Source organism: Sus scrofa, chromosome 1 (assembly GCF_054392235.1).
Source record: "Sus scrofa isolate SSC_HxYL_T2T_F1_AM1 chromosome 1, Sscrofa_HxYL_maternal_Yorkshire_Landrace_v2.0, whole genome shotgun sequence".
Taxonomy (NCBI): Eukaryota; Metazoa; Chordata; class Mammalia; order Artiodactyla; family Suidae; genus Sus; species Sus scrofa.
The window spans coordinates 139,675,945-139,700,898 of NC_139383.1; the positions used below are offsets into that span (position 1 = coordinate 139,675,945).

The 24,954-nt window shown below is 56.6% G+C and overlaps 1 protein-coding gene across 3 annotated transcripts; it reads right to left on the reverse strand.

Annotated features, from left to right (window-relative positions):
• Positions 1–278: 278 nt before the first annotated feature.
• DLL4 (delta like canonical Notch ligand 4) lies at positions 279–9,973 on the reverse strand. Of its 3 annotated transcripts, none has more exons than XR_014837543.1 (11): positions 9,594–9,973; positions 9,213–9,482; positions 8,678–8,735; positions 7,641–7,904; positions 7,176–7,236; positions 6,959–7,089; positions 5,245–5,414; positions 4,247–5,063; positions 2,483–3,642; positions 1,866–1,974; positions 279–1,345 (listed from the first exon to the last, which is right to left on the reverse strand). XR_014837543.1 is itself a non-coding variant. In NM_001244418.1 (11 exon segments), coding segments are annotated over 11 exon segments (2,058 nt in total). In that variant the 5' UTR covers positions 9,660–9,969; the 3' UTR covers positions 279–1,339.
• Positions 9,974–24,954: the final 14,981 nt, after the last annotated feature.

Consider the following 24,954-nt stretch of genomic DNA (forward strand, 5'->3'; position numbering starts at 1 on the left):
CTTATCCCGCAAGCAATGGTGGGAAGCCTGAGGCTGCAGTCAGCCTCAAGCCATCATGCCGACTGAGCAGGCTGGTCTGGGCTTTAGACTAGGTGGATGAGACCCGGTTCCCCAAGGACTGGAAGAGGACAAGGGCTGAGAGCACCGCAGGCCAAGCCCAAGTGCAGGCCCAGGTCCCAGGGATTCCGGGGGCAGGGCAGCTGGCAGCAGTATGAGAAGGGGAGTCAGAAGGATTCCCACTCTGCCATGATAAAGACAGGACCCAAGAAGTAATAAACTCCTGTACACATCCGTTCCATATTATAAATACACATTATATACAAAATAATGTTATAAAATGTAGAAAGGTCAGTGCTTCTGATTCTTAAATTATCGAAATACTAGACTCCAAAATAAACTACCAAAAAAAACAAACAAAATAAAAACTCATATTATTGATTTCTGAAGATCAGCTTCAAGAGTGGTCTGGGGGCAGTAGTGGGTGTGGGCAGAGCCCAGGCTCGAGGCCATAGGAATGGGCTTGAGGGAGGAAAGGGCCTAGGTGACGATAGCACCCAATTTCTCCCTCACCAGAATTTCCATCCTCACTGCCCTGAGCTCCCCAGTTAGGCTGGGTGCCCCTGGCTGGCAGGAGGGGCAGTCCCTCCACCTGTCTGCTCACAGGGCCAGTGGCTGTGGAAGCCAGGTAAGGCTTACCAGTCCCCTTGCCCAGAGGGTCTGGGCCAAGGAGAGGCCAGGGTGGTGTTAAGAGCAAGGCCCACGTGCAGTGGTTGGAGGCACAGGGCAGAAAGTGCTTCTCCCGCCGGGGGGCGCTCACCTCACCTGCAGGGACACTCCTGCCAAGAGCTGTACCAGATGGTTTCCTGGCCCATAGACGGCCCTGCCCTTACTGGCCTCCTCTCTCCTCTCTGATTTGGACCCAGCTGTTGCCATGGAGCCTGGGCCAAGGCACTTTTGGAAACACAGATGCCAGTGGAGGCCACAGCAGCTCCAGGCCCCACGGGGCCACTGCCACTCCCTCTGGAAAACAGGCCAGAGCCCCAAAGGAGCCCTCTGAAGGCCACTGCTGGCAGTGCAGGTCCAAGCGGCACCTCTCCTCTCCTCTGTTTCCCTGGCTGGCGCGGCTGCCAATCTGATGCCAGACAGACACCCAAAGATGTGGAAGGGTACTGCATCTCTTGGCAAGTTCACAGTCTGTCCAGTTCATGCCATTCCCTCTTCCTCCTGAGAGCAGCACGTTGCATATTAAAAATGTCCCATCCAGGATGCAATGTAAACAATGCAGAAGGAAGGTCCAGCTGCTGGGCCAAAGCTGGGATGTCCTGGGGAGGATCCTGCCTTATACCTGGGGAACATGTGGACATCAGAAAAGTGGGTTACCATGGGATTTTATAAGCACGACCTCCATGGCTGCCCTCGGCCTCCCTGGGAGAAGTCAATGGAGGCAGGTGGTGTGAGGGGAGGTCTTCTGCATCAACCCGTACCCATGTCTGGGAGCCTGTGCTCATGAAGTGGCCAGTGAAGGAAGCCAGTGAGTAGGGGCAGGAGGGGCACAAGGCAACCACCCTCACCCACCAGCAGCTGGGAAGCAGCGCCTGGGAGCTGGCCGGGTGCCATGGCCGCCCAGCCCAGGACTAGCACAGCAGGAAGAGACCGGGCTGGCTCACCCCCACGGCTCCTGTTTCACACCCTCTGTGGCAATGAGGCCAGCAGGGATCCGAGAGCCACTGAACTCGACCTCCCAAAGAGGGGTTCCGACCCACCCTTCAGGAGCAGCCCCTGGGGTCAAGAGTAACCGGGCTACTTTCTCATCTCCAAAAGGCAGGAGGGAACATGCTAGAAGGGAAGGCGAGTCCAGTACTCACCTCTGTGGCAATGACACATTCATTCCTCTCTTCTGATATCAAACACACAGACTGGTACATGGAGTCCCTGGGGGAGCATATCGCTGATATCCGACACTCTGGCTTTTCACTGAGGGAACACAAGACAGGCTGGTGAGGGAGGGATGGGGAGAGGGCTGGAGGGAGGTGGAGCGCTAACCTGGACCACAGAGAGCCAAAGGGACTGGGCAGAGGTGGCTCTAGGAAAAGACACAGGGACTGGGGAGGCTCAATGCTAGCCTGGCTGGCAGTTAGGGACAGGCCCTAAGAGAACCACAGGTCCCTGACTTTCCCAGAGGGTCTCAGGCCTGCAAAATGTCAGTTTGCCATTGGAGGCAAACCATGCTGTGGGAAGATGGAAGTCACAAATGACGCTGTGTGGATACTTGACATTCGTGAATGAATAAATGAGTGAATGGGAAGATAGGCAAAGGGAACCTGGCAGAAATCTTGTTGGAGGAGGCTCCTGTCAGCGGCAAAAGCCCGTTTGCCTAAAAGCAGTCAAGGGCCCGGTGCTAGCCTCCCACCTGTCCTGAGGGAGCCTGGGCAGCACCATTTGGGCATCTGTGGTGGGCCTTGGGCCTCGGGGTGCTGCTTACCTGTGTAACCGCAGTGGCGCCTTCTCCCCTAAGCTCTTGTCACTGTGGGGATACTTCCCAGGCAGGGTCCCCCGCCCCAGGGGCCCTGGGGCCAGATTATAGTCCAGTGTGTGGTTCTGCTGTTTGCCACAGTTGGACTTGTCCAGGCCACAGTCCACTTCCAGCTCCTTCTTCTGGTTTGTGTTCTTGAGCTGGGCGGCGGGGATCAGATTGTCCTTCTGGAAGTCCGACAAGTTGTTCATGGCCTCCCTGCTGCCGTCGTCAGGCCGCCTCAGCCGCAGCTGCCGCACCGCCACTGCCACCATGCACAGTACCACCAGCACCACCACCAGCCCCACGCCCAGGGAGACAGCCACCCAGGGGAAGCTGGGGGGCATGCTCACAGGGAACTCGCAGCGGCTGCCCACAAAGCCATAGGGGCAGTTGCAGACGAAGTTGTCGGGGGGGAGGCCAGTGTAGCAGGTGGCCCCATTGAGACAGGGTCCCGAGGCACAGGCTTCAGTGGGTATCCGCACCTCACAGCGCCGGCCAGAGAAGCCAGCAGGGCAGGTGCACACGAACCCAGTCTCCAAGTCATGGCAGGTGCCCCCATGGGCACAAGGGCTGCGGGCACAGTCACTGATGTGGAGTTCACAGTGGGCACCCGTGAAGCCAGGACGACAGCGACACACGCGGTTCGGTCCTCGGTTCAGGCACTGGCCCCCTGTGGGTACACACAGGGCACAAGTCACCAATCTCCTGGGAACCCCCTGGTGCAGAGGGCGCCCCCTCCCAGGAATGAGCTCTGAGCTCAGGTCCTTCTGTCTCCAGGAACAGAGCCAGCATCTGCAGATCCTGTTACGAAGAGTCAGGAGACCAGGAGTGGAGGGTGACCCTGGTCCCTTACCCCCCAATGGGCTTATATATCAAAATGACTAGCATCTTACAGAGATTTACAGTAGAAGCGGACAGATATGTTTGGGTTTTGGAGTTCCTGTCGTGGCTCAGTGGTTAACGAATCCGACTAGGAACCATGAGTCTGCAGGTTCGATCCCTGGCCTTGCTCAGTGGGTGAAGGGTCTGGCGTTGCCATGAGCTGTGGTGTAGGTTGCAGACATGGCTTGGATCCTGCGTTGCTGTGGCTCTGGCGTAGGCCGGTGGCTATAGCTCTGATTAGACCCCTAGCCTGGGAACCTCCATATGCCGCCAGTGCGGCCCTAGAAAAGACAAAAAGACAAAAAGACAAAAAAAAAAAAAAAAAGATATGTTTGGGTTTGAATCTCATCTGTCTCTCTCTAACTGGGGATCTGGCACCCGTTGCTTTATTTTATTTACAAGCCTCAGTTTCCTTGTTTGTTAAATGGGAGTAGAACTCTGTGCCCTCCATAGGAGACCTCTGAAGGTTGGGTAGGGCGATGCAAGGAGGCAGGAGCATGTGCCTGGGTTATAGTACATGCTCAAATGCCTATTGTTGTTTCACTTAATCTTTTTTTTTGTCTTTTTAGGGCTGCACTTGTGACATATGAAGGTTCCCAGGCTAGGGGTCAAATCGGAGCTGTAGCTGCCAGCCTAAACTATAGCCACAGCAACTCTGGATCCTTAACCCACTGAGCAAGGCCAGGGATCGAACCTGCGTCCTCATGGATTCTTAACCCACTGAGCCACAACAGGAACTCCTGTTTCACCTAATCTTCACAACCACCGGAAAGACAGAGGACAGGTACTGTAGTTTCCTATTCAGTGATGAAGAAACAGTGACTCCAGGGAGTTAACTAAGTGATTAGCCGGAGAACAGATTCCATCTTGACCCTTCCAACCCCTTTCCACTTCCTGAGGCTTCTCCCCTGCACACGCTCTCTGCCTGACTCACAGAGAGAGGGTCACCCGAAAACCAAGGAGACAAAGATAACCAGCATGTTTGCCCCCACCCCTCACCCAGTGCTGAACATTCCAAATGCCTTATGCCATGCCAGGCTCCCCGTGGCCATGGGGTAAGGTGAAGCCTCCAGAAACAGGACCCTGATCATGCTATCCCCCTTCAAGGAGGAATGAGAGGCCTCCCAGGTCCCTCTCTCTAGCCCAGGACTTCCTGGGAAGAGTCAGAGACCACCTGAACCAGATCAGGAACTGGGAACAGGAGGGGAAGCCAGGCAGGATGCATACTGCTCCATCTCCAAAGACCTGCACCCACTGCTAACCTGCTTCTCTTCCAAAGCCACCCAGATGATCAAGTAAGCGCTTCACCATCCAGAAAAGATGGGGATCCATCTCAGCCTGCCCAGAATGGCAGACAGGACCTCTCTTCTCTTGTGACCCTCCCACACCAGAATGTTCTCTTGGCCCCAGGGCCGGTCCACCGGGTTAGCAAGGAACAGGACGCACCATTGGCACATGGGTTGCTGGTACACCTGTCCACTTTCTTCTCGCAGTTGGAGCCAGTGAAGTTGGGGGGGCATTCACAGGCATAGCTGGCTCCCTGGTTGCGCTCCTGACAGGAGCCCCCATTGAAGCAGGGGGAGTCGGCACAAGTCAAGGTGCTATGTTCGCAGTGCAGGCCATAATAGCCCGGGGGACATAGGCAGCGATAGCCATCCTCTTGGTCCTTGAAAGAGAGTAGAAAGGGACCAGTCAGAATCTGGGGGGCAGGGATGTGTGGCTGGGGGCTAGGGCCCACCCACCCACCTTGCCTGCCTATGGCTGCACATCCACTGGCCGCTGGGGCTGGGGATGCACAGGTGCCACCTGGCTAGAACTCTGCCTTCGTGCACTGGCCTCGGCCTCACCTTGCAGCTACCTCCATTGCGACAAGGATTGCTGTCACACTCGCTGAGCTCCAGCTCACAGTCCACGCCAGTGTAGCCTGGGCGACAGGTGCAGGTATAACTGCGCTGCCCACTGTTGGAGCACGTGGCCCCATTCTTGCACGGGGAGTGGTGGGTACAGTAGTTGAGATCTGCAGGGACACAGGAACCAACCAACTGAGCAGAGAATGGTTCCCCACCACCACCTTCTAGCTCCTTGGTGTGCAAGTTCACTCTCCATGTTTGGCTCAGAGGCTTTAACTCAACATCTTCCAGGCTCAAATACCCTTCCTCTTTCTCCAGTGAAATCCTCTATATCGAAATACCTAGAACCACCTCTGAGGAGTGCGACCAATCAAAGTTGAAAAAAACCCAGTTGGACCACTGCTTACAGGTAAGCTCACAAGCACTGGCCAGAATAGAATGAAAGTAAGGAAGAGGAGTGGACAGCAAGGCCACATGTTGAGGAGGAAGTCAGAAAAGGCTTCATGGAGGAGGGGCAGCTGAGATAGGCCTGGAAGTGGGGGCTACAATTTTAATAGGTGGAAAGAGCAGAGGGAAGGTGAAAGCCACTATAGGCAGTTACCAGGCCTTTTTTTTTTTTTTTAAAGACAACGCATTACAAAGGTATTTTGAAATATAAGGATTTGTTTTCTTATTTGGGAAGGACAGGGAGGGAAAACCAGACAGAGCAAATATGGGGACTATAAGGGCTGTGTTTGAATAAGATGAGTATATTATTGTGTCACCTGGGAGCAAATGTGGGGACAGGAAAGAAAATGGGCAGGAACCAGGTGTGGGTATGTGTATGTGTGTGTCTGTTTAGGGGAAGCAGAGGGGCAGAAAGCAACACACACTCACACACACACACACACACACACACACACACACACACAAAGAATGCAGGGGCTGAATTCCAAACTCCTTGTTGTGAGCAAGTCAGGGTCCAGGCAAGTTCTTTCTATCCTGGCAAGCATCCTGCCAACCCTACCCAGGCCTGTGCTGGTGTCTCCATGGCAGCAGCCACCCCATTTGACCCTGAAAATGGGAGGCACACGCTGCAGCTGGCCAGGAGGATGGAGAAAAGGCCCCCTCCCCCATGGTTGGGGCTGGCAGACCCCTGTACAGCCAGAGAGTGACCAGCAGCCCCAACACCAGGAAAAGACAGTGTGGGCTCAGGCAGCTGCCTGGCAAGTGCAACTGGGGAGAACAAGGGAGGCTGTTTCTGCCGCACCAAGAAGGCGGTTAGATGTCACTCCGCCCAGAGGCCCCGCTCACCCACAGCCTTGGGGCAGCCAGTGGGCACACCCCACCAGACAGCTGTTTAGGGGAGAGCTGCTCAAACAGCCCTGGCAGGTAAGCAAACACTTAGGGGGTTAATAGGTAACTACGAAGTAGAAAGAGGAACTGAGCCCCGGCATCCTTCTCTCTGGCCTTGCTGGAATTTATGAGTGCAACTTTCAGGCTGCCAACTTGTCACCTCTGGCTTCTTCAGCCACCCTACCTCCCCAGCACCTGGAGGACGAAGGACCCACCATCTCATTCTAAGCCAGCTGTTGAGATTCTTACAAGTTTCAAGCTCCCTGAAGGATCATGGGAAGGCCAGTGTAGCAGTCACCAAGTAAGAAAGGTCCAGATGATAATGGTTGCCACCCCCTGGCCATATCTCCAATCTTCTATTTTTGCCCTGACTCACCTTGGTCACAGAAGAGGCCTCCCCAGCCCTCATCACAAGTACATTGCCAGGGGGTGCTGCAGGTGCCATGGCGACAGCCATTGTGGGGGATGCATTCATTGCATAGGCGGCCCTGCCAGCCTGGGCGGCAGCTGTAAAACAAAAGAGAAGCTGAGGGTGAGGTGAGGGCCTGGCCAGGGGACAGATCCTCCCTCACTGCTTCCTGTCCTCTACTCACATGCACTCCGCTGGCTTGCTGCAGTAGCCATTCTGTTCATGACAGCCAGAAAGACAGACAGCTGAGGAAAAAAAACAGGGCTGGGTGAGGGTGGGATGCCAATGACTCTGAAGCTTCCCTCTTCCTCTCCTGGCCTTGAGGGTGCCCCCAGCTCGCCTGGGCTCACTTCCCACTCCTGGCCTCCCAGGGGAGCCATGGATATCTTAAAGAGAAATGATAGCACAGGAAGCAGAATCCAGGCTGGAGGGAATGCAGTCATGAGGTCCTTGTGGGCCTTAGCATGATGGGGAGGAGCATTAAGAAGACAGGGCAGAGTCCAAGCCCATCCTAAGCATCCCCAGCTGTTTCTGAGGCCCAGTTAGTGGAGAGTCAGACCTGCTCTCCATAGGAGGATGCAGCTGAGAAGATGCTACAGTATTTGTTTCCGGGACCCCCCTCCATGCAGGCGGGGGTTTGGCTGCTTACGCTGTTCGCAGTACTCCCCAGTCCAGCCAGGCAGGCAGGAAAGGCTGCCATCTGGCTGGCACACGTAGTGGCCGAAGTGGTCATTGCGCTTCTTGCATAGACGTGAGCAGCTGTCCCCATAGTAGTTGTCACTGCAGATGACCCGGTAGGAGTAGCGCAGCCTTGTGAGAGGGCTGGTCTGCTCATCCAGTAACCACTTCTGGCCCACAGGAAGGGAGCCCTGGATGGCGATCTTGCTGATGAGTGCGTCTGGTGGCAAGGCCTCTGAAGGGGCAGAGGGCCAGGTCAAGGAAGGGCAGCCAGGCCCCAAGAGTGCCAGCAACTTCTGGATCAAACCAGTTGTCCAGATGATCCCCACCTGCCAGCAAGCACAGGCCAGAGGAACCCAAGTGTCCCACTGCTTAGCTGCTCTGTGCATGCATGTGCAGAGGGCCTGATACCATTCAAAAAGGGGACAATAGAAGGATGTTAAGCTATCCAGTGTTCTGGAGGCAGATAGGCAAGGGAAAGAGGAAAAGAGGTCAAAATGGGGTGGGGGGAGAAAAAGAAAAGCTCTCCAGGCCTTTGAGGACTCTGGGAGCAAGGGGTCCTCTGGTGCCCATTCAGGGGTTCTGCCCTCAGAGATGGGTACTGCTTTTCTTTTTCCTTTTCAAAGTGAGGATTGTTGTGCTGCTGAAATATCCTTTTCCTCTGTGTCAGAACAACATCCCAAAGCCATTATTCCCTTTCCAAAGGAGCGGAATTCGCGAAAGGTGTAAAATACAGGAAGGGGCCCGTCAGCGGCGCTGGCAGCTTCGGCCTTTCTCACCGCCGTGCTCCCCGCGTTCCCACGCCAAAAATAACCCGCAGGAAACGCAATTGTGCTCAGAGTCCAGGCAGCGGGCGGAATCTGAGCGTCCAGCGCGGGGCGCAGCTCCCGGCCAAGCTAAGCGTCCTGCCCCCCACCCTCCACCCCGCACTTCCCCCGCCTATTTCAGATTAACTCTTTCGGCGCTGCGCCGTGTCGCCCCCCTGTGGCCGCGGAGCGAGCTACTCACCTGGTCGCAGGTCGTCTCCTGGCGCGTGCCAAGCTTCGATGATGAGTGAGAAAGTACCCTGGGAACGGAAAGGAGGGGGCGGGGGAAGACAGAAAGAAAGCAAGTTGAACAGGGGGTGGTGGGAGTGCCTTGTTGCAGCCGGTTTAATTAATCTAATTGCAGGATACAGTTACTGTACCCGAGTCAACATAACGGGCTCATCATCCCGCGCAAGCAGGGAAGGGGAAAGAACCCCGGGTAGGAGGAGGGTTGAGGGATGGGGGAATGTACGTGAGACTCATTCGAAGGTAGAGGACCCGCTGGGGTGGTAGGTGATGAAAATCGTATTTCAAGAGCTAGGGGAACAGAGGGCGCAGAACAGGGAAGAGAGAGACGAGTGAGAGCCTACTAGAGGGTGAGGTCCCAGGCATCGAAAGAAAGGATCCTAAGAGAGCGCCCCACTTTTTTGGAAGGGAGTGAGGAAATCTAGGGAGAGGGCTTTAATCTCAGGGAGATCCCTTCTCTCGGCCTCCCAGTGAGCCCAGACTGTGCTCACCGGCCAGGTGAAATTGAAGGGCAGTTGGAGAGGGTTGCGTCCGCCGCCGCTACTGTCGTCCCCGACGGCGAAGGAATTGGTGCCCAGCACAGGCGTGGAGACGCTGCCGAAGGTGCAGGGCCCGGGCGAGACGACCGCCTGAAAGTGCTTAAGGCAGACGCGGAAGAAGGTCCGGCAACCGGGTTCGCACCGCCGCCCGCTGGCTAGTACGCCGCGCTCGTTGGCAAACTCCTGCAGCTGCAGCTGGAAGACGCCGGAGCCGGCCGCGCGCTATTGCACAGGGACGGAGGGAAGGAGGAAGGAGAGCGGTCAGGTCGGCGGACGCCAGGGGCTGTAGCCCGCGGCGCGGTGGGAAGGGGCGGAGGGGGCGCGGGACGTTACCTGCTGCCAAAGTGCCACTAGCAGCAGTAGCGCCCAGCCAGAGGGGCTACGGGACGCAGCTGCCATTCCCCGGGGCGTCGCTCTCTCCACCCGCCGACCGTGAAGCTTTCCCGCGCGTCCAACCGCCGGAGGGGTCCCTGAAAAGCCAGGCTCCACTCGGGGCTTTCCTCACGCCTCGCTTTCTCGCTAACTCCGCTCCAACTGCCGCGGTAGGTAATCCAGGTGAGGACGACCGGGCGGCGACCGCTCTGAGGACGTGTCCTCGGGCTAATCCTGGGGCTGTAAGCAGACGAGGGCCCGGGTATACTGCACTGAGGCGGCTTGAACTGCGGCTCTTGGCCTCGCGTTCCCAGTCTGCGCTCAGCGCCGCTACTGAAACCTGCGCGTTCGGGAGCTTTCCTTATATATATTGGCTCCTCTCTTAACCCGCCTGTCACTCAGACTCGTGGTCACTCTCCCCTCCCCTCGAGCCTCTAGCTGCTACAGCCCCAGCGCCGCCCGGAGGGGGCCTCCGCCCCCGCCTTCCCCCCTCCCCGTCAGCCAGTCAGGCACAGGTCCCCGCCCCTCCGTGCAGCTCTCAGCCCCTGGATCCCCCAGCTCAGCGCTTGTCGAAGAAACCAATTCTCCACAACTGGGGGTTACAAGCCGCGACCCCGGCTGTGCGAGGATAGGGGGAGGGCCGAGAGGAATGGGGCGGGAGGTGAGCGAGTGTTTCCCGGATGGCTGTGGGGGCGGAGACATTGGGGAGTCCCCGTGGGTGGTGTGTCCGCAGCCGGCATTAGTTACCTGCAGCACTAGAGCAGGTAAAAAGAACTTAAGCTCAGAAAGCGAAACTAGTGCTAAAGAATTCCAATCTCCACCTTCCCCAAGCTTCGGGAGCCCTGGCGTCGCCCGGCCGCAACCTGTGAGCGTCCACCCACCACGCCCCCTCCCCTGTACAGCAGGGAAGCTAGCGGAGGCATTATCCTTTCAGTGGCCACTCGGGGCAAGGCGAAGAGCCAAGCGTCTAAGACTCAGGGGCTCGGCCCTCCACCTGGTGGGCTTCTCCCACTCCGGTTGCGCGGGGGTAGGGGGCGTCCAGAGCGTGCCTCCTTCCTTCTGCCTGCCCCTTCTGCCTCCCGCCTGGGCTCTGTGCGTGCCAGTCCCCAGACGCACAGTCCCGGTGCAGGGGATAGGAGGCGTGGTCCGGGAATAAGGGGGGCGCGTCCTCAGCTGTATGGTAATAAGGGTCTGGCCCCGCCTCCAAGCGCCTCCCCTCACCTAGGTTTAGCTTCAGCTTCAGCTCCAGCGCCCACCTTCTCCCTCCACCCCAGCTGCCCCAAGCCCCCGACCGCCCGCGTCCTGTCGCTCCTTTGAGGCAGGGAGGAACTCCCCTGGCTCCTGAGTTGGCTGAAGCCACTAGCGAGTCAACGTGAGAGGCTAAGTCTGGGCAGACCCGGGTCCTCTCCTCATACGGCGAAATGTAGGGTGGAACTGGAAGCGCGGGGACTCGTTTAAGTTTCAGGCAGTTTCACCGTCTTGCCTTCGCAGCTCCCTCGGGTGGCCCCACTTCTCAGAGCGGCGGCAACGCAGCTGCTTTCCCGGAACCGGCGTGATCCCCGGAGGCTTTAGACTGGGGAGAGCCGGCTTCTACTAGTGTCGGGGGTGCCGGAGAGTTCTCTCTGCGACGCTGAGGGTGGCGGGGGCTCTGTGGCTTCAGCTGTCAGCCCGCCCGCACAGCGATGGCTGTCGTCCGGCGATAAGATCAGCGCAGGGGCGGGGGGAGCAGGGACGCGTTGCGGGCCCCGGGGAGACTTGGGGTTGGGGGGCGGCGCGAAGCCCAACAGCTGCCCAGGCCGCGCATGGGTCTGATTTTTTTTTTTTTTTTTTTTTTCTTGAGGGTGGTGGCGGAGGACTCGGGGAGAAGGATGAGAAACAAGAGGTTGGGAGCGTGGGTTGGGGGAGGGGCGAGGTGAGGAGACGGGCTCCGGGGTCCCCCACGCACGGCCACCCCTCCCAGCCACCATCTGGCGCGAGCGGGTTGGCGTGGGGAACCGAGGTGGGGCGGGGGCCGGCAGATGGGCCCAGGCTGCGCTCCAGAGTTAATGTAGGTTATGGACAGGCGGAGTCCCCAGACCCGAGGGAGGAGGAGCCCCGGGCTTGCCTCCCAGGGATCCTGACAAGTGGGTTTTCCGCTCACACTCTACGGTCCTAGTTCTGCCCAGGGTGCCAAAGAGCGCCCCTTGATTTCTTCTGAGCTGGCATCCAGCCCCACCTAGTTCTGTCCACCTCCGACCCCAAATCCTGGCTTGGCAGTTCATTAAAAACAAAACAAACAAAAACGCAAAACCTCTCCTTTTCTGGCTCTGGCTCTTGCCTGAACCTCCAGAGATACATCCAGTCCTACAGGAGGCATCTTGCTCAATATTGGCAGATCTGGAACACATTCTATCTCTCATACACATCTGGACTAATGTGCCCAAAAGCAAACAATCAAGGAGCAAACAAAAGTATCATCATTATTCGCAGAGTCAAGAGTTCTTGCAAGGGATCCCAGAGACCTAGAAATCCTCTGACCTGAAGAAGAAAGGATTAAATTCTCTTCACCATCAAAAGGCATTAATTAAGCACCTATTTGCTACATCACTGGTGCTGTCCCAGAAATTCATTTACTCCCCTCAGACGCTGGGACTTCACCCTTGGGCCTGAACACCCACTAGTGCTCCAATCTGCTGGGGTCCAGCTTTGCACACATTTGCTAAGCTGGAGAGGGTTGCTTTGTGGGCAGGGAATAGAAACCCAGACGGCTCCTCAGATGGGGCCCCCCTACTTTTCTCCTATTCATAACTTGTGGACAGAATGACCCAACATCATATTCTGGGGGTTCCAAGGAGCTGGAGGTTGTGAGGTGATCAGAGGCTGCTAATCACAGTGGGATTGAAGCCACGTGGACATCTACGATCCTACTCCAAAGTAAATGCTAGGCAACCCCTGGAGAGGCGGCATGGATGCAAGGCCCGAAAGATCTGGGCTTCCAAGCCAGAGGGGTGTTGACGCCTGACTTCAGGCAAGGCCCACAGCCTCTGCCGCAAGGGCCTTCGGCTTCTGCTGTCCTCTCTGTTTGGGCCCTGCACACAGCCCCCAGCAGGAGGAACTTGCACCTGGGGCCGGGACGCGCCAAGGTGGCCTCCCAACCTTGCCCCCGAGCTGACCTCTAGTAATTAGGCTGGACTAGGGCCCAGTAGAGCTTCGGTGCCCCCCCGCCCCCGGTAGCCTACGCGCGGTCCCCAGGGCAGGCGGCGCAGCTCCTGGGACTCCGGCGCCATTTTCCACCTCCACTCCCACCCCCCGGACAGCGTTCTCCGCGGACGAACTGCACTCAGGTAGGAGCGCGGTGGGGGCCGGGCCACAGCGCCTGCCGGGCAGGCCAGGAGCGGGGGGAGCTGGCCTGGCTTGGGCGGGGCGCTTAAGCCCTGAGGGGCGCCGCTGTGGTCGCTGCGGAGAAAGGGCCACGTGCAGGGAGCGGCGGCCGGGGAGCTGCACAGAAGGCGGGGAGATTTGCAAACTGTTGCTGCCACATGGCTGCTCCATTCGATCCATTCACATTGAAATGAGGCCGGCGCGTGCCTCATCTGCTGCAGGGCGCTGCCACGCGTCAGCCCGGCCCGCCGCGTGCCAACTGGGGCAGTGGGGCTGGCAGGGCCTGGCAGCCGTGGGGGCGCAGCCCAGGCCCTGAGGCCAGGCGGGCGGGACGGGAGGGAGAGGTGGGGGGAGCCGAGCTACACTAGCCGCTCAGGCGCCGCAGTTTCGCGGACCTTGGCCCTGCAATTGCAAGCCGGCCGACGTGAAAGGACCAGCACCGACGGGTTTCGGAGGGGGGCCAGGATCGATGCCGCCGCTCCCCGCAGATGCGCCCCAGCAGCGCTACTCTCCATCTGCCGCTGCTCGCACCTGCCGGTCAATAAATCGATTTTACAATTTAATGCAGCAGCTTCCCGCCCGCCTGGGACAGATGCCGCCGCAGAACCACCTCCGCCCTCGCCCCTCCCCTCGAGGGGCGCCAGCGGTTAGGGCCGGGATTCCCGCTCAGCAGGCGGCGCCCCGCGGGGCCCCGTTCACCTCTCTCTAGAATCCCTACAAGGAACTGCCTGCTCCGGGTCTTTCCCGCGGGACAAGTGGGTTCCCCACAGGACTGACCTGAGGCTGGTGGAGGAGAAAGAAAGATGACTGGGTGGTGGCCTTGAAGACTCATTTGGGGCCTTCACAGCGGCTGGGGGAGAGGAACAGAATGCAGTGGCTGATGACTGGATGTGAGAGCCTCTGTAAGAAGGAGGAAGGGGTAGCACCTAGGGCATGGGCACTGAGAGCCACTGAGTTCTGAAGAATCTCCATGAGAGAGCCCTGTGGGGGGTGGGGGGTGCAGTGGGGGTTGAGGTAGAATGTGGCCTCTCCCAAACTCTTCTTGAGTCTGTTAGCATGATATTATGATCTGGCTCTTGGCGCTTTCCAACCATATGGTCTTGGACTTGTGGTTTAACTAGCTCTACACCTCAGTTTTCTCATCTGTGCAATGGGGATAATAATGATAGCCACCTGGAAGGTGGCTGATTATGTGTTTGCTAATGAGTTCCTGGAGGAAAGGAAAGAAAAATGAGAGCTGAAGGCAAACAGTCATAAAGAATGAGGCAAGAGGAGCAGAGGGTAGAAACAGAGGAAAGCTAGGTGGGGCATAGAAAGGAGATGGACACTGAAAAGCTTCCACTGTGAGGGCCTTTTGTGGGAAGAGGATGTGACAAGATTCTCAACTGGAGTGAGAAGACTGGAGCTTCCAGAATGGATTTGGATAAGAGATGATTTGGAAGAGCCAATTGCCTGTGGCAAGATGACCCTCCAGGCAGGACCAAATGAGGTCTTAAAATGGTACCCTTCCTCCTTCACGGTGATGTTTCAGAACATAGAAGAAGTCGACTTCTGAACTGTCCTGGTCATTGCAGCTCCTGGCAGCTCAGGGGTCCCAGGGCTCCCCATGTCACCAAGAGGGCACAAAGACTGGGCTGAGCTGTCCACTGGCTTATGGCCATGAATGATGACCCATATGTCCCAAGGAAAGGATGTCCAACCGGGTGAGGCCATTGAACATGAGTCAGAGTGCTTGCTCTGGCTTCTCATGAGATCAGGGGGGCTTCCCACCTTCTCTCTGCCAGGTTCCCAGGAGCCTGAAGGCCTAGGTAGGCTAGTCCCGTCCTCCATCTCCTTTACCTTCTCAGAAGACTGGGGCAGATGGTGCTTGGGGCTGGGGCAACTGCTGTGCACTGAGCCCTCTCCCTCTCAATGAGAACAGCTTTGGCGTGAAGAGACAATGGGCCCAAGAGAGAAGCAGCTGAGGGCCCCTGACCCGAGAAGCCTCTTTTAACTGTGTAGGAAGGAAGTGTTCCCTACACAGGCCTCCTGTGTGCTGATCAGAAGGAAAGAAGGGGAGAGAGGCGCAGGATAGAGACCTGCTTGCTGGAAGCAAGAGCCTTCACTGATGGTGACCCTGCAGCTGCCCCAGCTTCATTTGCCAAACCCAGGGGATGCCTGGAAAGCTAGGGCCAGGAGCCACACAGTGGGTATTTCCAGCCACAGAGGAGTCCAGGCTTTAGGGCAGCCTCTATGGCAACTTTCCCAGAGCCCCTGGCTTCCCCCTCCCTAGCTCCTTCCTGTTGCCACCCTCAAGAGTGAAAAGGGAGGCTCAGGGGAAGGGAGGGAAGGCTCAGGGAGGCCTCTGTGTGGAGACCCTCAGGCTTCAGGCCTTGTCCAGCCTGTCCTTGCCTCCTACCAGATCTCTCAGGACAGAGAGGGTTCTGAGAGGGCTTACAGAGCTAGTGAACAGAGGGCACAAGGCAAAGGCATTGCCGAGAGCCATGGGGCCAAATGGAGAGGGGAAACAGAGCCTGAATTGAAAGTAAAGGTTCAGGAGTTCCCGTCGTGGCGCAGTGGTTAACGAATCCGACTAGGAACCATGAGGTTGCGGGTTCGGTCCCTGCCCTTGCTCAGTGGGTTAACGATCCGGCGTTGCCGTGAGCTGTGGTGTAGGTTGCAGACGCGGCTCGGATCCCGCGTTGCTGTGGCTCTGGTGTAGGCCGGTGGCTACAGCTCCGATTCAACCCCTAGCCTGGGAACCTCCATATGCCGTGGGAGTGGCCCAAGAAATAGCAACAACAGCAACAACAACAACAACAGACAAAAAGACAAAAGACAAAAAAAAAAAAAAAAAGGTTCAGGCATCCCTTTGACCCTCGATCTTGGACCAGTTTCTCTGCCCCAAGGATTTTCTTCCCACTTGGGAACCTCCTCGCCATTCATCCTCTGCTCTGGCTGTGCTATTCTCCACTATCATCTACTCTTGTCCCCTCCCTGGCATACAGCTCACCTGTCCCTGGAATCTCTCTTCTCTGTAAACTTTGACAGGTGGGAAGCTCTCCCCAGCCCCACCTGCCTGGTCAGGCATCACTCTCCTCTTCTGGCTCTGCCTTTCCATTTACATCTAGGCCCAGCTTCGTACCTGACCCCTCAGTGCCCCCAAGTCCTTGCCTGCAGTTCGCCTTCCTTGGCTGAGCAACAGCTCATCTCCTGGAAGAAACTCTGACCTCTCCTCATTTCTCCACATAATCTCTGATCTCTGATCCTAGTTGCCACCTAGGACTCGAAGCCAGCAAGAGATAGGGGATGGGGTCACACCTTTCCCTCTCTGCAGCCCCAGAACCTGGGAGTGGGACTTACTCAGACAGGCCATGGTCCCCTGCAGTCTCCCTGGGAGGAAGGGTCAGGCCTGAACCAGGAAGTGCTGTGCTTCAAATACTCTCAGTCACAGAGAAAGAAACTGGGGACAGGTGCCAACTCTGTGAACAGCTGCCTGAGTAGGCAGCTCACTGTTCCCTGTAGAAGGCCAAGGAGGAGTCTGTTTGCCACGGTCAAGTAGGTGATGGGTCTTAAGCAGAGAATGGTGACTGGCCGTCTCCATCTCGCACCACAGTCAGAATGAGAGGAAACAGGCTTCAATTGTGGCAGGAAGGATTTAGGTTAGACATATGGGAGAACTTCCTGTGACAGTGTCTACACTCTGTATCCCAGTTGTTAATCCAAGTTGGACTCTCCCCTGGAATTGATGAGAATTGCATATTGATGCTTGCTAATGAGTAACTTGCCTTACCTGGGGTTAGCAAAGAACCTCCAACCCAGAGGATTCTCTTTGTGTCTAGACTGTCCCCAGGGAAGAAGTCCAGAAAGGCACCAGGACCTGGGCCTGCTCTCAGCCTCAAGAAGTTTTTGGACAATGTTAGGCCACTGTGAGTCACTGTGACTTTGCCTCCCCTGCTTCTAACCCTCTGGCTACTGCTCCCAGAAGAACAAGCCCTGTGGAGCTGTCCAGTCACACACTTTGCAGCAAAGGGGCAGGCTGGATTTAAGGTCTGGGAGCTCACAGAGAATTTCCAGAATGATGGTGAATACTCAGGGGCTCTAACACCAGGGGCTTCAGTAACAGCCTCAGCTCTCTCTCTATGTTTATTTATTTATTTTGCTTTTTAGGGCCGCACCTGTGGCATATGAAAGTGCCCAGGCTAGAGGTTGAATCGGAGCTACAGCTGCTGGCCTATGCTTCAACCACAGCAACGCTGGATCTGAGCCTAGTCTGCAAACTACACCACAGCTCATGGTAACGCCAGATCCTTAACCCACTGAGCGAGCCCAGGAATCAAACTCACATCTTTATGTATCCTAGTTGGGTTCGTTACCACTGAGCCATGGTGGGAACTCCCTCTCTAGGTTTAGAAATAGACAGGTGTCAACCCAGTTTTGTGCCTCTTCATCCCAGTCTCATGAGTCCGCTCAGGCAGCATGACCACTCCCATTGTTGGAGTCATTCTGTCCTGGAGATCCCTGTGTTGCTCTGTGGCCGTTGTCACCCCCTGTCTCTTGCTTCCCCTCCTCTTCTAAGAGGCTTCATCCCCTACCGTGGTTATCACAGCCCTTTTCCAGGGAAGGAGGATGCTGGGGAGACCTGGGCTGGGGCTGTCAAACTGCCACCAAAAGAAGAGAATGCAGGAGTTCCTGCTATGGCACATTGGGATTGGTGGTGTCTTGGGAGCACTGGGACGCAGGTTTGATCCCCTGCCCAGAATGGTGGGATAAGTATCCCGAATTGCCCCAGCTGTGGCTCAGATGTGACCCCCAGCCCGGGAACTCCATATGCTGCAGGGCAGCCAAAAAAGAAAAAAAAAAAAAAAAGAAAGAGAGGGAATGCAGGCAAAAGATGTGTTCCATTTGGGGCACAGCTCTATGCACCCCACCATTAGTTTCCCTGGGGCAGGGCCTGTGGCCACATGCATACGTAGAGTTTGCCCCATCAGTCAGCTAGTTGTGAATGAGGTCAACCACGTGCCTAGCACAGGGCTAAGGTCAGTGAGACCAAAAGGAACATCAGATTCAGCTCCTAATGCCCATGGGACGTGGAGATGAAATCAAAGGCCTTGAAAAGAGAGTGATGACCTGGAGAACCAGGGTTCAGAGAGAAACTGGGGTCCTTAGGATCAGAGGAGGTTTTGGGAGAGGGGATGCACTGGACCTGGAAAAAAAGAGTAGAACTTAGAAAAAGAGAAGAGAGGCATTCCTGCCAGGGGGAATGGAGAGAGGAAAAGGATCTGGATGGAAATGAAGTAGGTGGAGCTGGAGCAGACTTCGTGTGTGGAGGTTGGGACATGAGTTTAGACAGCTAGGCTATAGAGACCCTCCAGACAGGTGAATTCAGACTTGACTGATGAGCCTTGAGGAACCTGTGTGTTCTTGAGCTGAGGAGGGTGTTCAGCCACCATCTGGCCGTGGCATGCAGGCGGTCTGAAGCAGGGAGGTACAGAGGGAAGGCCAGAGGCAGCTAGAAGCCTTTCTGCTTCTGTGGCTGGTGGCCAGGTATGAGCTGAAGCCTGGGTTCTGTCCTTGAGATGGCTGAGAATCTGAGAATGCCAGACCCCGATGACTTATTGGGGCAGATCCCACACTGTCCTTGCCAGCAGCCCCTCTTCCTTTCACCCCCCACTTTCCAGACAGAGCCCAGCAAACATGACCAGCCTTAGGGCTTTCCTGGCTCCTATACTGAGAGTGGGGGCTGCTTTGGCCATGCCACTCTCCCACCCAACCCTCCCCCTTTCCTCCTTTTTCTCTCTGAGGCCTGAGACCCTGCCTGGCAGCCTGCCTAGAAGAGGGTAAAGGGTTGGATCAGGCCTCGGGCCTGGAATCCACCAAAGGAGTCCAGAAGTATCTTGAGGAAATGACCTGGGGTCTTATATCTAGAAACTCAGGGTGAGGTGAGCTCTCAAAATCACCCAGACCAACCCCATATTCTGTAGCCAAGGGCTTGAATACCTCCAGAGACAGGACCCTCACTGCCTCCCCAGGCTAATCCCTGCTGTTTAGATGGTTCTGGTTATAGAAAGTGCATCCTCTTATTGATCTGAAAGTCCTGCGGTGGTCCATGTGGACTTGTGGTGTGGGATAGCTCTGTCTGGGCCTTGCTGATGGCTTCTGGATTGGTACTGCTAGAGGGAGGGTCCACCAGCCTCTTGGGTCTAGGGTGGCTCTGCTGGTTCCCGTGGGTCCCCCTGCTTCGCCTGCTTGGCGCCCTGGGCTGGAGCAGTTTAAGCGTGAGAAGGGCCAGTCAGTTCCCAGCCTGGCCCCAGGGGTGGGGCAGCTAGGGTGAGGCCAGCCCTGGTCAGTCCTTCTCAGCCCCACCGGGCAGGCCAGGCCAGGGTCAATCTGTCGCAAAGGCCGGCCCTCCCCAAGCTGAGATCATCGCCCTCCGGCCTCCATGGCAGCCCCCACCCCCAGCTGAGCTCACTGCCCTGGCCTGCTGGGGGACATTGTTGTCTCCTGGGCCCCTCCCCCGGGCTCAATGAGCTGTTTGTTGGCATGTCCGGCGCGGGCAAGGGGAGGGCGGGCACGGGGCGCCCGCACACAATGGGGATTCCGTCCATTCTGAGGTGGCTGCGGGAACCAGGCTGGCTTTGTCCCTGGGACCCTCATTCCCACCATTTAGCGGAGCCGGAACTCCAGGCGGAAGGCCCCGTATAAGAACAACAATGTCGTCACCTTGTCTATGGGGGAGGGCACTACAACCCAGGCCTCCCGGGGCCCAAGGGACCCACAGTCCAGGACAGCCTGAGAAGCACTTGGGACAGGTCTTAGGGCTGAGGCTGTGTTTTGAAACTAAAGGAGACTTAGGAAGCAGGTTGCCCCCCTCCCCGCGCCATGCCACCACTCGCCCCTGCCAGTCTTTCTGCAGCCTGCAGCAAGTGCGGAAGTGCTTTCCTGGCATCCCTAGCTGTTCTCAGATCCTCCACATGCAAAGATGAGCCCTAAGGTGCAGAGGGGACGAATGCATGCTACAAGCTCTGTTGGGTATGCGGTGCTGTAGAGGGGCTGAGTTAGAGGCGGCCTGACCCACCAGCCTTTCTGCATGCATCTTAGGCAAAGGCCTTGGCTCAAAGCTGGGCTCATGCCCATTTCTGAGCCTCTAGTCCAGCCAGCCTGCCCCTTCGGAAGCAGCGCTGGCTGCTCAGACAACAAGTGTTTATTTTCCAGGGTGAGGGGGGAACAGGACGTCACGGCGTTTCCCTCCTGCCTGGTGCGGCAGTGGTTCTCACAGTCTGGGCACTGGTGACATCACCAGCCTTTCCTCCTCAGCCTGGCCTCCTGCCTCCCCCTGCCCCCCACCGCATGCTCTGGCCAGGCCATGCAATTCTGAAGCTCCTGCTTCCGGCGACGGCACTTCTGAGCAGGTCCTCATGGAGGACGTGAGGGCAGCCGGGAGCACTGGACCAGTGCCTCTCACTGCCCTTGGGCATTCAGACTGTGCCTAGGGATAGCCCCTCTGTGCTCACCCTCACCAGAGTGCTTGGTGTCCCACCCGGGCACGCTCCTAGAGTGAGGCTGGCCCTTTAAGGGTCTTGGGAAGCCAGAACAACAGGAAATCCAAACGGCCTCATTAGGCAGCTCGGAGCTCAGCACAGTAATTAGTGCCCTGAAAACAAAACAAGGAAAAGCAGGTGGTGGTGCCCCCCCTCAATCTCGGCTGCCCCTGCGCGGCCTGTTAGTACCCAGAGCTAGGCAGCTGGGACTGGAGCCCCTCCCTTCTCAGCCCCCTCACCCCAAGCTCCTGAAGCCTGCTGCCCACTGCCCAGGTCAGGGGTCAGAGCCTAAGCTTCTGGGGAGCAGGCAGTGTCCTCTTGGTCAGCCGGTTCCCCCTGGGGAGGATGAAGCCCCAGGGACATGCGCCGGGGCTTCCCCTCTCCTGTAGCCAAGGTGGCCACTTGTCCACAGCATCCTCCACCTGTTTCAAAAATGCTGTAATGGGGGTTGGGAGCTGGGGTGGTCTCCTCTGGAGGGAAAGGGGAGACCCCTGGGAATCCCAGGTTAAGAAGACCATCTTAGAAGAAAGGAGAAGCCTGCTCTGTGGTCCTGCTTCAGTGGTCCTCCTGGATCTCTGGGGATTCTCCAGGTGGGCAAGACAACTTGGGCAGAGAGGGTGGTAACCCACTGACCCTCTGGACAGACGCTGGGGATCTGTAAGCCCCCTCAGTTAGTAAAAAGGCTGACCAGGAGCCAAAAAGGACCCTAGTGAGTTCTCTTCAGCCAAGCCGCAGGCCTTGGCATGTTCTACCCCTACCCTCCCAACCCATTTGATGCAACAGGAACCTCACCTCGTCCCTGACCCCTGCGATATCTCCTTATGTTTGTACTGCTAGGGGAAGGACAGCTGTGCTCCACTCAAGAAACAAATATTCATTCAACAAACATTTCTAGAGTGTTTGAAATACTCTGTGCACTGTGCTGGTGGAGAATTCCTGGGAAGGTTTCAAAGAATTCAAATTGTACTACCTTGTGATAACTCATTATGGTCCTGCCCTCTGTCTTGAGAAGGCCTTTGAGTGGAGGGACTGTGGCTCCCTGCATGTGTGTACCCACCTATAGACCTAGCATTTAGGCGACTGGTACATGCTTATGAACAATCAAAAATGAACCAGGAATGGTCTCTGACTTCAGAGTAAGCCCACGTAAGCCTAGGATTTGGTGTGGAACAGCAGCAGCACTCTGGAAGGGCTCCCCAGCCCTTGAGGAAAATCGCAAAGGGCCTAAATCTCCCCTGGGGACTCTAAGTTCGGTCCACAGCAAAGGCTAAGGATATACCGAGGGAAGAAACCTCAGGTCCTCCTGAGAACAAGGCTGGAGATAACCCTGGGATGTGAGAAGGAGCTGTTCTGGGCTTGCTTGGGCTGCAGGCCTTGGGGAGGGGTGGGGGTGGGTGCTGAGCGGGAGAGCTGGGCAGGTTGAGTGTGGATGGTGGCCAGCCTATGGCCAGTGAATGGGGCTGTAATTAAGCTGTGGGTAGATTTCTGGTCACACTCTTGTTGGCTGAGAACAAAGGCCCCAGGCATCATTGCCCAGGGGGAAGGAGAAGGAGCAGAGGGAGGGGGCGGGGTAACCCAGAACCTGCTATTGGGTTGGGCAGCTGGCCTCCAGCTGGTCAGGGAGCTCTGCAGGCACCTCTGGAGGCCACCAGCTAGGTGGTAAATTCTGAGGGGCTCCAATCTGGAACTGAGGGGCCAGTGCTGATGCTAGAGGTGAAAGGGATCAGCCAGAAAGGGACTAAAGGGTCACAGGGTCCTGAAGCAGGGGTTCATATCCCTGAATGCACACAAGAATCACCTGAGCAGCTCCCTAGGGGCTCCAATACAATTAGTTAGGGATGAGGCCTGAGAGGCACTGGTAGTTTCCACAAGCCCCCTAAATAGCCCAGTGTGCAGCCAGAGCAGAGAACTACTGCTCACTGGCAGCACAGGGTCCTGCTTTAAATCCAAAGGTCTCACCTGTCCCTCCCCAGAATCCACAGTGCTCAGAGCTCACATCCACTGGACCAAATAGTGCAGGTGCCCTGGGCCTAGAGGGGAATGGGCAACAGAGTCCCCTGGGCTTGGGGGTGGGGCTTTAGGAGACATCCTCCCCTTTCTTGAAACCCGCACCCCCAGTGGAAATTTACCCAGAGGAGCAGCTGTGGACAGACAAGGCAAGAAAGCCGGGGGAGGCGTGCCTGTGGGGTGCCCATGGCCTCTTCAGGCCCCCAGGAGGGGACTATCCTGCCTCCCCCCCAGCAAAGCCCCCAGACTTGGGGCGGGAGCGCGGACAGCTCACAGGAGAACAGGCTGCGGACTGAGAGGGAAGAGAGGTAGACCAGAGCACCTGAACTGATGGGGCCTGATCCCACTCAGGGACGTGCACCGGTCCTGAATCATTTCCCGGATATAGCTCAACAGCCCAGACTTCAAGGTTTTGGGGGGGAAATCTTTTTTCCAAGTTCCTCGATCTGTCATCCCCCTCCCCCGCCGGCCGGATAGACCTGGACCCGTGTCCTCTCTCAGCTCCCCCTCAGCCTCCCAGCTCAGGCTTCTCCACTGAGCTCCCTGGACATTGTTTCCCGCCTCAGGAAGTCTCTGATGCCCTGCGCTGGATTTTGTTTTCCTTGTTATCGGGACAACTAATATTTTTTCCTGTGCGGGAAAAAAAAAAAAGAGATTTTCCCAAGCAGATTACAGCTGTCAGTGATGGGGGGAGGGGGCTGGAGGTTGAGCCCTCCCTTCACCCTCCCTCTCTGCCACTCTTACAGGGCTGGGCTTTTGAATGGAGGAGGAAGCGCTGGCCTCAGAGCCAGCCAGGCCAGTTGGAGCCAGTGACAGCCCCGGCCTTGGCAGAAAAGTCAGGCCCCTAGCTTCTGCCTGTGGGGCCCCGGCCCCCTGCTAAGGGGGCTCACCCATGGGCTGGACCACATTTCCAAGGGCAGGGAGAGGATCCTGGGCTTGCCTTCCCTCTAGTGGGGCACAAGGGGCAGATACTCCGCAGCTGCATGGGGGCAGAACCTGAGGAGCGACACCCTGGGAGGGGTGGGAGCACACAGGAGACCCAGCTCTGCCCAACTGTGACCTTCCTGTGCTGTGGGCTCCTCACCAGCAACGTGGACGTATTGATACCCACCTCACCTACCTAAACACTTACGTTGTGAGGATGCAGATGAGATAAAGTATCTGATTCAATGTCAGGAGGTTGTGTGACTCAGGTTGGAAGGGTTAATGGCAGGTGTCTCTGTACCTGTGTGACCTGCATGAGGCCCCCGCAACCAGCAGAGCAGAAAACAGAGGCCATCACCGAGCAGGTTGTGTTTGAATGGCAAATCCTGGGTGCTCACGCACGTGTAGGCACACACAAAACACACATCCTGGGCCTCTGCATTCTTCCCTGATAGACACTCGCTTTCTACATCAGGTGCTGTGGCTCTAGGGACAGGCTGCCTGGGCCTTTGGGGTCAGGAGCTGCAGCATAACCACCACTGCAGCAATAGGGCCTTATCTAAGATGACCAAGTGTCTTTTAAAGTTCACAACAACAACAAATAGAAAGGCTTCAGATGTGGGTTACTCTATTGTTTGTGCTTTGCCAGAATCTAAAGAAAACTAGCCCCGCCCCCATGCCCTGTACAAGGTAACTGGTCAGCTCTGAGAGGGGCTCTCTTGCGTTCATCTCTCAGTTGGTGGGCTCTGCAAGGGATTGTGTGCAGGAGTGAGCAAGGCCATCTGTCAGGGGTGGAAGGAAATAGGAGGATTTCTATTTAGATTCATTTTTTATCTACAAAATAAATTGAACTTTAATAATATTTAATATGTTTCAACTGTCATGCATAATCTATACATAAATATTCATAATCAAAAAAGTCTGGAGAAGTTCCCACTGTGGCGCAGTGGTAACGAACCCGACTATAATCCATGAGGATGAGAGTTCCATCCCTGGCTCTATTCAGTGGGTTAAGGATCCGTCATTGCCGTGAGCTATGGTATAGGTCGCAGACATGCCTTGAATCTGGCATTGCTGGGGCTGTGGTGTAGGTAGCTCTGATTCGACCTCTAGCCTGGGAACTTCCATATGCCATGGGATGAGGCCCTTAAAAAAAAGAAAAAGGAAAAAAAATTGGAGACCACCACCCTGGAAGGTCAGCAAGGGCTTTATAGCCTATCAGAAGCCTGTTTCCATTGGGTGCTGGTGAGAGAAGGGAGCTGTGGAGGAGGGGCTGGTGAGCTCTGGGTGCAGAACCACTTGGGTTGGGTCAGACTCCTGGACATCAACAGCAGTGTGGACTTTCCTGGGCATCACTACCCCCTGTGGCCTCCATTCTCCCTGCCCACCCTCTTGGGTCTGCCTGTGCCGCGCTTGGGTTCTAGGAACCTTTGGCTGCCATGCGTCTCACAAGGAAGAGGGTGGTCCTGTGTGACGCTCCCCTCACCCCAGGCTGGCTGAAGTGCGGCTGG